We start from the raw sequence: 15093 nt of genomic DNA on the forward strand, positions 1-15093 counted from the left end.
ATACAACTTTCATGTTGATGCTAATTTAATGTTTCCCACTGACCACATATGACGTATCAGCATAGACATAAGGTTACTCTGAATACATGTAATAATTGATAAAAATGCATTTTTATTTGAAAAGACTGCAGAATCACTGAATACATTTCTCAACCATGGTATTCAAACTCACACACCACATAATCATTGGATGCTATAATCTCTGAAGCCACTAGAACTTTGGTACATCATCATAATGACCAAACTGTGATTGTTAGGAACCACAGTCTATTCAGGGGCATATAAAATAAAAACTCCAAGTTCAAAGTCTTAAATTACATTCAAAGCATTAGACAAAACAGAGATCTGTGCAGAAGACAGACAAAACATGCCTAGGTTAGAAATGAGAATAATGTTACTCAAAAGTAAACTAGTGGGCTACAGTAAAGCACTTCAGTGTTATTTTAACAGAACATTGTCTTATTTTAACATATTAAAGCATAATTATTTTTTTACTTTCAAATACAATCAGAATCTTTTACAAGGCAGTAGAAATAAAAGCCCCATTTGTACAGAAAATTTTGACTAGGTTATAGTATACTATCTATAATTGATTTGATTTCTTTGAAAGAAATACAAGATAACACACAGATTAAAACAGAGATCATATTTTCTCAATGTTGAGATGCAGTCAACATTTTCAATCAAATACAATGACTTGACGGTGACTGCCCATCTCTAGTTTCTAGTGCACCTTTGAAATTAGTGTGTTGTTCCTGCTCTAGTTCGTACAGTAGTCCAGATTATGACTTTGTAATTCACTATTAGTATGTGATGAGTGTCAATTCGAAGTGGAATATAATTTATAAGCCATTTTTAAATATATTATCCTTTGAGCCTACTGTAGACCCTTTGAAGCACTCAAATTTTATAAACTCAAATGAGGAAAAGCCACTAAATTATTGAATGACATACTATGGCCCCAAAGGTCACTTCCTTTCTACAACACTAGGCCATTTTTCAGAGAATTTATGGAAAGTTCATCCCCCAAAATAAGCATAGATTGCACACAGTGTTTTAATGTGCCAACATATAAAGGCAGTAATCACTGGTTATATAAGGGTGCTAGTTCAGAGGTGTTAGTTTTTACAGAATCTGCTAACATGCCTTAAAGATTAACTCATCTGAGAGATATTAGCTATAGTTTCCAAGACCTCTTGGAAAGGAAAGGAACCAGGAAACCAAATTTAAAGCACTCAAAAAATATCTTTGTATATTATTTCTCCAAAGATGACATTATCTTTAAATGGTCCCACTATTTTGGTACTAATGTTTTGGTTTACTTATGTTTTGTTAATGCTTTTCTCTATACATGAAGTTAAAAAAATCTTAACAATGGACTATTGGTATAAAGAACTCTGCAGAAAAGCATACTTCAGGTGTTATTTCTTTAAAAATGTAGCCCAAGTACAATTTACAAGAATATTGGATTCACATACAGCAAATTAAATGTTTTTCAATATCCAAATTTTTGATGACAATAATGGAAATATTTGGTGTTTAAATATTTTATTAGCTTAAAATTAAGGATATAACCTCAAGTTCTTAGATTAAAATGATGAATAGTTTTCATTGATCTAGTTGTAAACACTCTAATCCTTCATTTGTATCTAAAAATCAACCAATAACTTTCTTCCTATTCCCCAATACTGCAAAGTATAATTCAACCAACTTTTAACTCTTATTTCTCTTCACATTTTTGATCAGCCACGTCATTGTGGATAGACCTTCACCCAAGAATTTGAAAGCAATAATTTCATAAAATCTTTAATGCATCCAATAATTTATCATTTCAACATTATGAGACAAGCAGTCTCAGAGATTTATAAAGCAATGAGACAACATTCATATAAGGTAACATTCTGTATCTATTTTTATGTTTATAAGATCAACATTCTCCCAAGAAGCACGCAGGTATCACCTTGGTCAAAGACCAAGAAAATACAGCTTGTGGAAAATTCTTAGACAACCTTTCAAATATGGATAGCATCTTGACATCATTAAAATGATAAATATTCCTCTAAAATATACAAACACTAGATAATGCTGTAGAGCTTGGTGGTAGCAGCCAAAAGGCCACTCATATCACCGTGGCCAACATCAGCTATCAGACCTCCATTAAAAAAGATAGTGCATATAGTAGGAAATAAGAGATTAGAATAAAATTTTTATAATTTGAATTTTATAAGATAAATTTAAAATTCTTTATGGATGATGGCTTTTTTTTTCAAATTTATGTGTGATACACATTAAGGAAAGCATATATATATCTGTTTTAAAATGAACAGAGATTTAGAACATCGAATGATCTTATTTCACAGGCACAAGTGCTGCACATTATTGACTATGCTTTTGTATCTACTGTGTCCAGGGCATAATATTGGTTTCTAACTTTTGTATTATTCTAATGTTGAAGGTAATATAGGATTCATCAAATTTGTTATAACAGACTCAATTTACAGTTTGAATCAACTCAAGTTGTGGCTGTTTTTTTTTTAAAATATAGTCATGTCTTTATCTATAGTCAAGCTTCTATTTCTTCTACAGGGAACAAGAAAGCATTAATTAATACCCTTGTCCAGTTCTTGCTAGCTGTATAAATTGGCAAACAAGTAAAGCAGAAGCATGACAATGATGCACAGAACTGTTCGCTTGGTAAAGTATAACAGATAAAATATGTTAGTAAATGCTGCTCTTGAATTGTTTGTAGTGTGATAGCTGATAATATGTAAATGAGAGATAATTGGTTAGAGTGGTAACTTACAGGAGTTTTAAAATTCTTAATGGATATACAAATTCAACTCCCAACATTCAGTATTTTCTTTAATCTGTGACTTGTAACCATCATCAGATCAAGACAAATATTATCTTCTCTTGAATACATTCGATACATTTTTTGAGGGCTTTCTGCTTTTACATGAAAAGATCCTTGTATCTAATCACAAATAGGAGTCTCAAGTAATTCCCACTCCATGAGAAGTAAGCTAGGAAATGAAGAGAAGGTGGTAACAATCTCTAGATCTCAATAAAGTCTCCACATTTTTTGCTGAAGATCTCAGAGAAGACTTTTAGCTGTGCTAGAGTCTCAGGAGGGCCTTCCTAAAATGAGATTAGAGCAAATGAGCTGGGCTGGAGATAAATTTGGTCACAGAAGTATTTGAGGCACTGAATTAGAATGAGGTAAACATCAAACCAGTGTAAACACTCTAGAAATAAGTTCTATATCAGCAAGGGTTTGGTGTAATTTTAAACTTTTCTTCAAAATACAATATGATTTACTGAAGCATTTGGAAATTATTAATAACAAGACACATTTTGAATAAAAATATATACTGTTGTGGGTAAAAGGAACATGCAATTATTTAAAGCAATTTGTACATTCATGGCACCAGATAAATTTGAAACTGGAAATGAATTTTATAGAGCTATTATTGACCCTGAAATAATGAAAGAAGGATTTTCTAATAATAGCTACCTAGATTTTGGGGTTACATGTCAAATTTTACAGAAAAACTATTTTTAGATCAAGTATTCACTTAAAAATAGAATATTTTAAGGCCAGGGATATGTCTCAGTAGCACTGTCCCTACCTGGCAAGTGTGAGGTTGTGAGTTTGATTCCTGCTACCAAAAAAAAAAATTAATAAAAAAACAGAATATTTTAATTTTCTTGTCAGTTTTAAATTTCATTGTTTTTGAAATTATTACCCAATAATTGTTATTTTTACTGGCAAAATTCTATAATTATGGGCATCATTACCCTATGCTTCATGCTCCAGCTATCAAATAACAATCTTAAAATAAATCCTGCAAAAATACTCATAAGATAATTGACAATGACAGAATCTTGGCACATTATATCAATCACACAACTGGAAAATGAATAGTAAATGAAAGAAATACCCAACAAGACTATCTTTAGCATTTTCTAAAAGCCAAGCATTCTGTATTACAGAAATGCAGGAATATCACAATGTGAATTCCCCAAAAAGAAACACATAATGATTATATAAATTCACCAAATTTTATGATATCAATGGTAACATGGTTTCTCCCAACTTTCCAGCTAGAAGAAATATCTTAATTATCTAGATAGTAGCTTTCTGTCTTCATGGTGCAGGCAGTGAGTTTATGAAGAGAATTCCAGAGAAGAACACCACTGGAAAAAAATACCAAACCATGGTCAAACTTAGAGGGAGGCACAGTGTTAAAGAAAGCACAGGCTTAGTTAACACTGAAAATTACACTGGGAACCATTCTCAGAGTAGCTTCTAATTGTTTTGTTTTGTGGCCCAAGTCTGGGTGTAGTTCATCCTAAAAACAAAAGTAGTTATTATCCTGGATCTCTTTGTGTTTCTGAAACATTCAATAGCAGATGGAGGATTGTAAGACAGTTTGAAGAGGAAACTGGGATTTTAAGGCCTTTAATGTTCATAAATTTAACAAAGTAAATATACAGAGTATGGAAAACCTGGGTTTAGTTGGAAAAATTGTATAAGAAAATGAATTATCCTGCCAAAAAAATTATATACTCACAGTAAAAAGAAAAACAACATGGAGTAGTTGTCTTTTAACTAATAATAGTGACTAATATATTATTCATACATAAATAACAAGAATAGCTTGAGTGTATCAGAAAATAAGATCAAAAACTAATGTGCTATTAGTGTACACAGTTGTAAGAAATGATCAGTAGAAAACACCTTTGTGATAATTTTTAGACAGAAAAGGCAGATTTATGTAAAAAAATATATAAAGCAACTGATCACATTTTTGGTGAGATAAGATACAGCTTCATCCCAACCCTAAAACATAGCTCAGCTAAAGATTTTTTTTTTTACTTAGACAGAATAAAAACATATTGTAAGAAAGAATGCAGTATCATCGATTTTTATAGGATTAATGAGATGAAAATTCAGTGTGACCCTAGAACAGATCCATCATTACTGAGGATGTTGATCTAAAAAGTGACACATTGAACAATTTTGCAATTGACTCAAAGTCAGAGGTAAACGAAGGTTGGAGGGAAAAACATGAATGAGATTTTCTAGGGCTTTTGTAAACTAAAAGGAAACTCATAATTAACAGTCACTTTTATTTTATATCAACAGCATATTTTACCTATAAAGTTTAGGTTGAATAAGTTTTCTTGCCTACATTTGAAAAGTGATATTTAATATATGGCAGTAGTTTATTTGTCTTTGTGACTATTTATCACATTTGCTATGAAAAATAAAATTCTGCTGGAAATGGAAACCTTTAGATCTCCTTTTAAGCCCAACTGACCATGTCAGCATCTAATGGGCTTGAATGAAATTTGACTAAGTTCTTCAAAACATCTGTAAAAGATCCATTTAATTTTAGCTGTACAAATGCCACATTCCTATACTTTTATTTTTTCCTTCAGGATATTTCTCGTGTACTGTGTCACTCACAGTCCTGTTCTTGTCTACTTGCCATTTATTAGGACTATAAAAATCATATTACTATACAATCTCCTTCTTTCAGCAAAGTTCTGACATTCACCCACTCATAACCTTATCAGTAATGGTTATTCAGGTTCAGCTTCGTGGGTACATACAGTGAGATCGTTCTCAATGAATCACATAGAATTCTTCATAGCATAGCCAATTTTAGATAATATGTTTTCCCCAGTGGAAATGTAGAAGCATGAATCATATTTTATATAAATAAATTCAAATTTTAAAAAATCTGTATTCTCTTACTAGTAGCCTATTCCTTTCTTCAATGTGACAAAGTAATGTTTCCTCTCTCTTTTAAAACTCAGGGATGTTTATTCCTTATATATGCTCTTATAGACTATATATTTTATATAAAAAATTGAGCCTCCAGGATGGTCAGGTCACCTTAGGAAATCTTAGATTTTGTTTGGAAGGGATTCAAGAATAGCTGGTCAGTTCTTTTGAACACTTTTAACTATCCTGGTTTCTTAAAATAGATTTTCTGAATGGAAAAGAAAAGCATTCTATTGTGCATGGTCTACTCAACAACAATTTGTGGTCTGTCACTGCTTTCAGAAGTAATATTTGGATGGTTTCTTCATGATAAGCTCCTATGGAGGGTCTAGCAGGCACATTTCTTCTCTGCTGGCTTCTCCCCATCTAGCTTTCCAGAATTTCCACCATTGACAACATCAGGGACCTGTGTCTTCTCCACACACTGTTCCATTCGTTTCATTATTAAGTCCAGAAGGGTTTCCACAGACTTCTCTACATTCTGTCCAGTAGCTGCACTTGTTTCAAAATATGGTATGCTGATATGGAAAAAAATAACATATACGTATTTGAAACTGACAGAATTGCATGTATACATCATACACTGCATTTGTTATGAGGTATATATACATTGTGTAGAACAGTAAAATCTAGTTAATTAACAGATGTATTACTTCACACTATTTTTATGTTAACATCAACTCTTTTGGTATTTTTCAAGAGTACAATTTATCATTATTAAATATAGTCACTATGCAAGTTAGTAGATCTTTTAAACTTACTGTTGAAAAATGTCAAGGAAGTGAATAGTATGTTTTCTCCCAAAATGCTAGTATTTTTAAGAATAAGAAATCAGAAAAGTTTCAAGATGCAAAGGTGAATCACATGCAAAATTATAGCTGGGAGAGAAATTGAAATCATGTTTCTGTTGGATAAGTCAGAAACATTCTTGTTTTTTATTCTTTTTTTTCTTAATGAGAAAAATTGGTGAGCTGATCTTTAGTATTATTATCAATTGCATGGGCAAGGCAGTCTCTCTGGAAGGTAGTCAGGAGTTGAAGTCAAGGCATTGACTGTTTAAAAATTATAAGAGGAAAAAGTGCCTAAACTATCAACCAATACCACCATTATAATATCATCCATTTCAGTCAGTCATTGGGAATCTGATGTATTATAAATTAGACATGCATTGATTAGGATATTTATGTGAACACAGGCTATTTTTTAAAAAACAATGTTACAAGAGGATGTAAATTTTAAACCTCTGAATGCGATTCTTTCAGTAATGCAGTAAAGAATTCAATTTCCGTTAATGAAACTTACAAAATTAAAATAAAGTGACCAATTCTTCTGTGGTAACTGTCTACAGTTACACAGACTGGCTTTCGTATATTATATTTTGCTGTCATTCAAGCTCAGCTACAATAAAGGTATCATTTTCCTATCCATATTAGGACTTTGGTAGCAGCTATTACAAAGCAATAGCATATAGTGTTTAAGAACATGAATCTGATCTTAGGTGGCCTGGAAGAATTTTAGCTCTATTCTTTACATTTGCTTGGCATTCCCATATAGTACTTACTCTTTCTGTAAATCAATTCTTCATATCTAAAATGGGATAATTATAGTATATCCTATACATGCTTATGAGGAATTAAATGAGTTACAATTAGGGATGGTTGCTAGCATTTAGTAGGGATTCAGCAAATATTAAATGCTATTATTATTAAACCATTAAAACACCACACATTCCTCTAGAAGGTATTTCTAATTTAGATATTGGTCTCAAGCCAAGGGGAATTCCTTCTAATGTCAATCTCAGGTCTCTGCTGTACCAGTGAACAACAGGGTGAAAGGTCAGGTGGTTCTCAGTGGAACTGACTTACCCATATTTTTCAGCTAATTCCCGGGCTTGTCGTTCATTGACTTCCCTCTGGTCTGGCAGGTCTGCCTTGTTGCCAATTAATACTATGTCTGGATTTTCACAGTAAGCATTTGCTTGCAGTTGGCCTTGGAAAGAAAGCAGATGGAACCAGCAAGTTAGTTATAAACAAGTGATGTCAAATGATTGCTCTTATTCCAGACTCCTAATAGATTCGTTCATCTTCGGTTTGGTTGGTTACTGATAATAGCCAAATTACTTATCTTCTCACTCACATTTTCCTCTTCTATAAAAGGAAATACTGTAGTGCCTCACTAATTGTGGATTGTGATGATGACAAATCATAAACACGGCGCACCTAAACTAATGCCATGTCCACGTATATATGCTCTCTAACATCTGGGGAAATGTCCTGACATACTGCTTCACACCATTTTTCCTCAGATAGAAGTGAAATTAATTGAACATGATTTTAAAATGCATAAATTTGTAAAAGGCTGCTAGATTTTCTTCTTCTGATATACAAAGTGATGATGTATTCCAGGAGACAAAAAAATCACAAAAATTCCTGTAGAAACAATTTTAAGACAGGTAGCTTGCTCTTATCATTTCTCCATGAAAAACTGTGTGTGTGTGTGTGTGTGTGTGTGTGTGTGTGTGTGTGTGTGTGTATGTGTAGCAGAGAGAGAGAGACAGAGAGTGAAGGGCAAAAGGAAGATGAGAGGAGAAAAAAGAAAACAGGAGGGAGAGAGACAGGCAGGAAGGCAGGGAGGAAAAGAAGAATACCCTGTCAACCTGTGTTTCCTAAGTCACAGACAAGAGAAGAAGACCTCTGTAACATCAGGTATCTATCTGAGGGTGAAACTCAACTATGGCATGTGGCAGTTAATTCCCTTAAATCCCTTTAATATCCTTCTGGAGACTTAAAATAAACCATTCTCTGAAAGAATCTAATAATTTTATTATTTCTTTGTCTCCTCAGAATCTAATAATACCTCCAAAATTTGGATAAGGAAATATAATGTTAAAAGGAAATAAAGACAGATCCTAAGACAAACATTCATTTGGAGATGCAATTAAGGAAGTCAGAATTTGTTGATATTTTTCCTCATCCATTACAACTGAGTTACTGAATTTGAAAGCAGCTACATGTATTTAAATTATTGGTAATATTTCAAATGTAATGTGTTAATTCTATGTAGCACATATATATATATGGATTACTATATGTATATAGTGTATATACTATATATATATGGAATACTATATATATATATGTATATATATATATATATATATATATATATATATATATATATACTATACACATATATGGAACATCTACTCAGTTCTAGACATTTGCCAAGATCTAGGATAACATACTGGATAAAAAAACACATAATTTGCCCTTTCATAGAGCTTGCACTCTAGTAGTGGGAAAATTACAATAATAAGTAAACACAAAAATACATGATACAAGGAGTGATCACAAAATATGGTAAATGTTTGCATTTTAAAAATTTATTACAGTAAAAACAAAGTGCCATGAATCCTTCCCAAAATAATTCTCTTTCCTCAAACACACTTATCTCATCATTATTATCCATTTCTTAAGCAGTTTTTGGAATTTTGTTTCTTGAGTATCTCTGGTTGCACAGGTGAATCTACCTCAAAATCCTAAATCGATTTAAAATGTGTGCCTTTCACGATCATTTTGACTTTGGGGAAGAGCTAGAAGTCACATGGTGCCAGATCTGGTAAATAAGGTAGATGAGGATATGCTGATGACTTTATTTGATAGAAATTGCAACACATTTTTAATCAACTATGCAGAGAGATCCAGATAGAGAGAAGGGGAAATGCAAAGGCCCCAGGGCAGGAACGGACTTAATGTCCTGAGAGATTGGCTAGAAGCCAGTGAACTAAGCCCCAGTAAGAATGAGTGGAGAAAATGCCAGGGCTTGATTACAACAGCCTCAGAAGTAAGTGAAGGGCCCTGAGTTTACTGCATGTGAAACAGGCAGTCCTGCAAGAAAGCTGAGTGGGGAAATATGAAAATACAATATATACATCACTCTGGCCACAGATAGCCTTATAGGAGCACACCAGCCTCATGGTGGTAGGGTGCAAAGGCGATTAGAATAGTTATGTCCACCTAGGATCTCAATCCCTACTTGTAATTAAAAAATCATGGAATATTCTCTTTAGTGCTACATCAATTTAAAAAATAAAGGAAAATTTTTGACACTTCTCTCCTCTACTGATCTGTAGTAATTTGACTACCATGACCATTGCGGGAACACTTAAATTTTATATTATATATAAGTGGCCCAGAGGTTGAAGCTTTTTCTATGTGATACTTTCTTACATTTAAACAAATTCTTTTCAAGGTAAATCCCAATGTGATCTAATGGATAGACAAACTCCCTTACCATTCCCAGCCTGTTCTACCTGGAGTCGTTTTCGTCCTAATTAACCCCTTTGTTCGTGAGGACATCCCAGGTGCCAATCTCCTCTCAGGTGCTTAGATGTTATACATATGATAGCTCAAGATTGACTTGATAAGTGGAATGAATGGCCTTTTAATTGCAGTAATAAAGACCTTAAACATAGGTGAGAAAGCTACATATGCTTCTTTTATGAAGACTATCAAAAGAAAGTAAAATTCCAGGTCTCTTTGGAAGATCTATACAAACCACCACTCTGAAGGTGACACAGGAATCACCAAACTCATGACTTTCTCTCTGCCCCACCAGGCTGCAAAGTTAACAAGCAAATGGCTGTGGAGTCCCAAAGACGCCAGCGTACATTACTCAGTCCCACTTACTCATCCAGTTTCTGACATTTAAGAAGCTCTGTTGACTGGTGAGGTCAAACATTAACAAGAAGCCCATGGCGTCTCTGAAAAACGCAGTGGTGAGGCTCCGGAACCTGAGGAGGAAGCACAGGGGTGGTTCTGAGGGTTAGTGCATACCTAGGATCATAGCGTAAACACCGTTGTTCCTCCTTCAGATAGAAAGATCCAGAAGGAGAGGTTTTGTTGTAGAGGTTTTATGGTCTCACGGCACTTACACACAGACATTGTGACATTCAATCACATACTTGCTGATACAGCTTTTTGGAATCTTTTTCCTGTTGGCTCATGGGTATCTTGTGGCCCACAAAAATAATTTAATCACTTTATAGTGGGGACGCTAATGTATGCTTTTCAATCTTTCTTGTTTGTGCCCAGTGGAAAACTTGGCACAGAGTATTGTGAAATGAATGCATGTGATCTTATGAAGCCAACCACAACTGGTTAGCAGCTGGAATCAGAATTCTTTTGTGGGGAAAAACATTAGTGAGCAAACTCTAACTCTGAGCTTTGGGCTAGCATTCAGTGCTCATGAAGAAGAGGAAGATAATTAATGGGAACAATACAAGGTCAGGACAAAAGAGAGTCTTGGTAGCTGGGGAAAGAAGTGAGAACACTTATTTATAGTGGAAGATGTTGGAGAAATATGCTCTATCATGTGTAAGATTAAGATTTTTCTCTTCCCCACTTCTCCCTGGGCCCCCTAAAATCTACACTGATGTTGAAGATACACTGAGATCCACTAAGACATTAGCAATGAGCAAAACTTGAGACTCTACATAGGGATTAGAATTTGACAAAGGGTTAAAAAGTCTTGCAACTTTTAAATAGATCCTATCCCAAATCTTTCTAATTATTGGCCCACTATTTAGTCTTTTTTGTAGCTACTTCATGTTGGTTTTCTCCAGTCTATTCTTAATCGATCTCATTTTATGTGCATTCTCTGAATAATTTCATTTACTTCCTTGCCCTTTATATGCCTATTATTAGTTGGATATTTGTATGTGTAGGAAACTAAAGGACTTCTAACGCATACATCCAAAACCAACTTGGCCCTCCCTCCTGATTTCTATCAGTGGATTATCTTTCTCCTCCTGGTTGCCACCACCTCTGTCTCCTTCACTTGCTCATCAACATATTTCTCTTTACCTGCTCATTTCTGTGCATTTACCTTGCTAGTGCTCTAGTTTCTGACCTACATCTCTCGCCTGGATAATTTCAGTAGCATTCTTACTAAATTTTTTGTGTCCAGTTTTGTTTGGGACCCTGCTTTCCTTAATCCTCTACTAATATCATCTTCTTGATTGTTCATGCCTCCTAAAATAGTACCTGACCTTCTTCATCAGCTGTCAAGACTCTGCAGGAACTGATCATTTTTTATCTGAGCAGCCTTATCTAATAACTACCCACAGGCATGCTGCTCTGCTCTTCACTCTGACAAAGTTCACTCTTCCCCAGACTCTCACACACGCTGATTGTTCTGTGGGTAATGCCACATAAGTGTTTTCTTTCCATCCTGCCTTTCTTTAGCCTGGAGAACATCAATTATACATTCTGTATGAATGTATGCAAAATGGCACCAGAGGAAATAGCACTTCCCTTAGGATCCTTCCCAGAGCCCACATCTGGGTGATGGCTTCCCCTGGTAGACTCATGTATCACCTTTTCTTTTCCTGTTACCCTCTTGCATGTCCTGAAATTGTTTATTTACCCAGCTTCTACTCTACTCTATAAACTTTATAAGAAAATGGGCTGTGTTTTTAATTCACTGTTCATTACACCTTCATGGCCTGGAACATGGTATTTGCTTACAAAAAACACATGGAATTAAAGGCAGCCAAAGAGAGATAGGAAATTTTAAACATTCAAAATTACTTCAGGAAGTAATACTTTTAATTTCAAAGCAGAAAAAAAGAAAAAATTAATGAATTACTTATTTTCAAATTAGAATTTCATTCATAGGGCATTATCATGATTTGAAAATGTAGAGTGGAAACAGAAAAATATTTATTCATCTTTACTTCTGTAGATTTGTTCCTGTCACTTCCTGGAAGCTTACAGAGTTTATAGGGGTTTTATTGAATGGTTGTCTCTTTGGAAACTAGCTATACCCACAAAATTATCTGCTACTCAACCAACATAGCAAAAGGCTAATAAAACTGTTGTTTGCTCTGTGTGTGTGTGTGTGTGTGTTCAAGATAAGACTATATATTATTCATCCCCTCATTTTTACAGCACGTAACAAAATCACTCAAAAATATGCTTGTTAAGTGATGTGATTGGGTCAAACAAATTTTCATCGATATCAACACACATAGGGCATTCTTGCTCGGGAGCAGGTTTATAACTATAACTTCAACTCCTCTGTCTAGTATTTTTCTTATTGATCAGTCCTTCAAAGAAGAAATTTAACTGATTTGTAGTTTCATACAACCTCCCTTCAATCTTATTCTGTCTGGTGAGTCAGCAGAGTGAGGAAAGCTAGAACCATATGAAGAAACAGATTCCAGAGTCAGATATCTTAGTGTACTTTCAATGAGCACTCAGGCTGTGCCCTGCATACTTCAAATTTACACAAGGATTATCTATTATATTTTTCTTTTTCCCATGATGTGAGTTTTATCAATAATCATTATTTTTCAAGGATTGTACTTTCCATATGTCCTGAGGCTTAGGAATGAGTGTGAGGTATTGTTTATTTTGTTTAGATATACTTCGTATGTGCAGAATGCCAAGTTCTCAAGGGATGAATACCCCAGTGTTATGAAGACTGCCCTGGTCCTCCCCATTTCCCTCATAGCACAGTTGTCCTGAGAGGACAGATGAGAGAAACCTGCCATCATGCTAGGCTGACATATCATGTGCAAGGACATATGGGAAGCACATTTTCTCCCGTTACTTCAAAAATGAATTAAATCAGTCAATAAAACATACTTCTTTGTGACAACAGAACTGACACATGAATAGAGACTCTTGTGAGGAGTGACTTCAGAGGAACTAGCAGTGTTGAAGGGTGTGTGCAAATGGGATTCACAGTCAGAAAAGCTAACAGAGAGGGCCCAGCACCTCTCCTGGTGTTTACACTTACTGAAAGTGAGAACATGTTGGATGCATTTCAATAATGGAAGTGTTTACAAGCATCAGCATTCTAAGACATACTATGCAAAATTCAGAGATATGTGCCTTCTAAACATCTTTGCTGCCAAACTGTTGCCATTTTTTATTTAATCTGATACTGAAAAGTGTCTTTAGTTTTGGGTCTTTAGTCCTTTGACACTTTGGATCTCAACAAAATATGTTTTCATCAAGTAATGCAATAATACCTCCAGCCTCAAACACTTTTGTGTGCTGAGGGTCCACTTTTGGGGCTCTTCCAGAAATTATGCTGAAATAACAGATAAGGTCCAGCCCACCCAAAGCACACAATTTTGTTGGGTGGAAAAGATCACAATGAAAAGCCATTAAAGATAGAAATAGATTCTCCTTAATTAATTTAGAGGCGTAGAACAGGTGTCAAAACTATTCATAAGAAAGGAGGAGTTGGTTTCAGCTGAGGTGCACAGACAGTCTTCACAGAGGACAGAACTGGAGTCAGGCCTGATGAAAGGAGAGCATCAGAGAAGGTGGGGAGGAAGCTTGAGCTTTTAAATGGAGGGAGGGCAACGGCTGAATCAAAATTTGAGCTAGTAAATCCAGTCACAGTGTGGAACAAGGAGGCAGTAGGAAAGAACTGGAAGCCATGAGAAAAGTCTTTCTTCAGTTCTCTCTGCAAGTAGCATTTATAGCAATGTTTAGTTTCCTATCTTCATTTTAAGTAAATCTGAAAAAGTTTCTTCCTACAAGGGACACAACAGATTTACTAGAATCTGACTTTTGTATCTACCCCAACTACACAATGCCAGTTATGAATTAATTAGACGTCAATAATTTTTATTTCTCATCCAACTATCTGGAACCAGAGGAAGATTTGCATACCTATCACTTGTTTTTCAAGTTCACACGCAGCATTCACTTTAAATGTTTTTCAAAGCTATTGTGTCATAGTAATTTCTTCTTACCGCTCTTGGCCTGCTGTGTCCCAAAGCTGAAGATGCACTTTAAATGCTTTCCCTGAAGATCCATTCGGCCCTTGTGTATTATAAACCTGAAAAACACAATTCTCTTCAGTTAATCTTGCTTTGGATCTCATCAACATTCTAATTCTCTGGGTTCACACAACATGTTTTTTCTTGATTACTATAATCAAAGTTCAGAGTGCAGAATAAATATTTGCTCTATTTTTCCCAGAAATATCACATAGATCTCACTTTTAAATGTCAAATATGATTTTCAACACAATTTAGGCATCCTGCAAACTTAAATTAGACACCTTCTGTCATTTCCTCACACAGTCAGCAAACATCAGAATTAGGACGCAAGTTCTTAGTTCAAATACCAGCTCTTCATTTTCTTATCTGAGTCTAATTTTCTTCCCTGCAAATTGAGACTCATAATCTCTTCCTACTTTGCAGAGTTACTACAAACTTTAATGAAATAAGAGATACGAAAGCATTTTTAAAAAGTAAAGTGCTTTACAATTACCTG

General features: G+C 34.6%; 1 protein-coding gene across 4 annotated transcripts in view; it reads right to left on the minus strand.

Annotated features, from left to right (window-relative positions):
• Window positions 1–92: 92 nt before the first annotated feature.
• Rab27b (RAB27B, member RAS oncogene family) overlaps window positions 93–15093 on the minus strand; it is a 148547-nt gene continuing 133546 nt past the window's right edge. For all 4 annotated transcript variants that reach the window (XM_013157209.3, XM_003474006.5, XM_063231601.1 and 1 more), the window contains 4 exons: window positions 14568–14653; window positions 10483–10586; window positions 7660–7783; window positions 93–6312 (listed from right to left, as the gene is read on the minus strand). In XM_013157209.3, the coding sequence (XP_013012663.1) occupies window positions 6123–6312; window positions 7660–7783; window positions 10483–10586; window positions 14568–14653 (504 nt within the window). In that variant the 3' untranslated portion in view covers window positions 93–6122. The remainder of the gene's footprint in view (window positions 6313–7659; window positions 7784–10482; window positions 10587–14567; window positions 14654–15093) is intronic.

The sequence above is a fragment of the Cavia porcellus genome, unplaced genomic scaffold (assembly GCF_034190915.1).
Source record: "Cavia porcellus strain 051 isolate PalLab524CR breed Dunkin Hartley unplaced genomic scaffold, mCavPor4.1 scaffold_20, whole genome shotgun sequence".
In the NCBI taxonomy this organism is placed as follows: domain Eukaryota; kingdom Metazoa; phylum Chordata; class Mammalia; order Rodentia; family Caviidae; genus Cavia; species Cavia porcellus.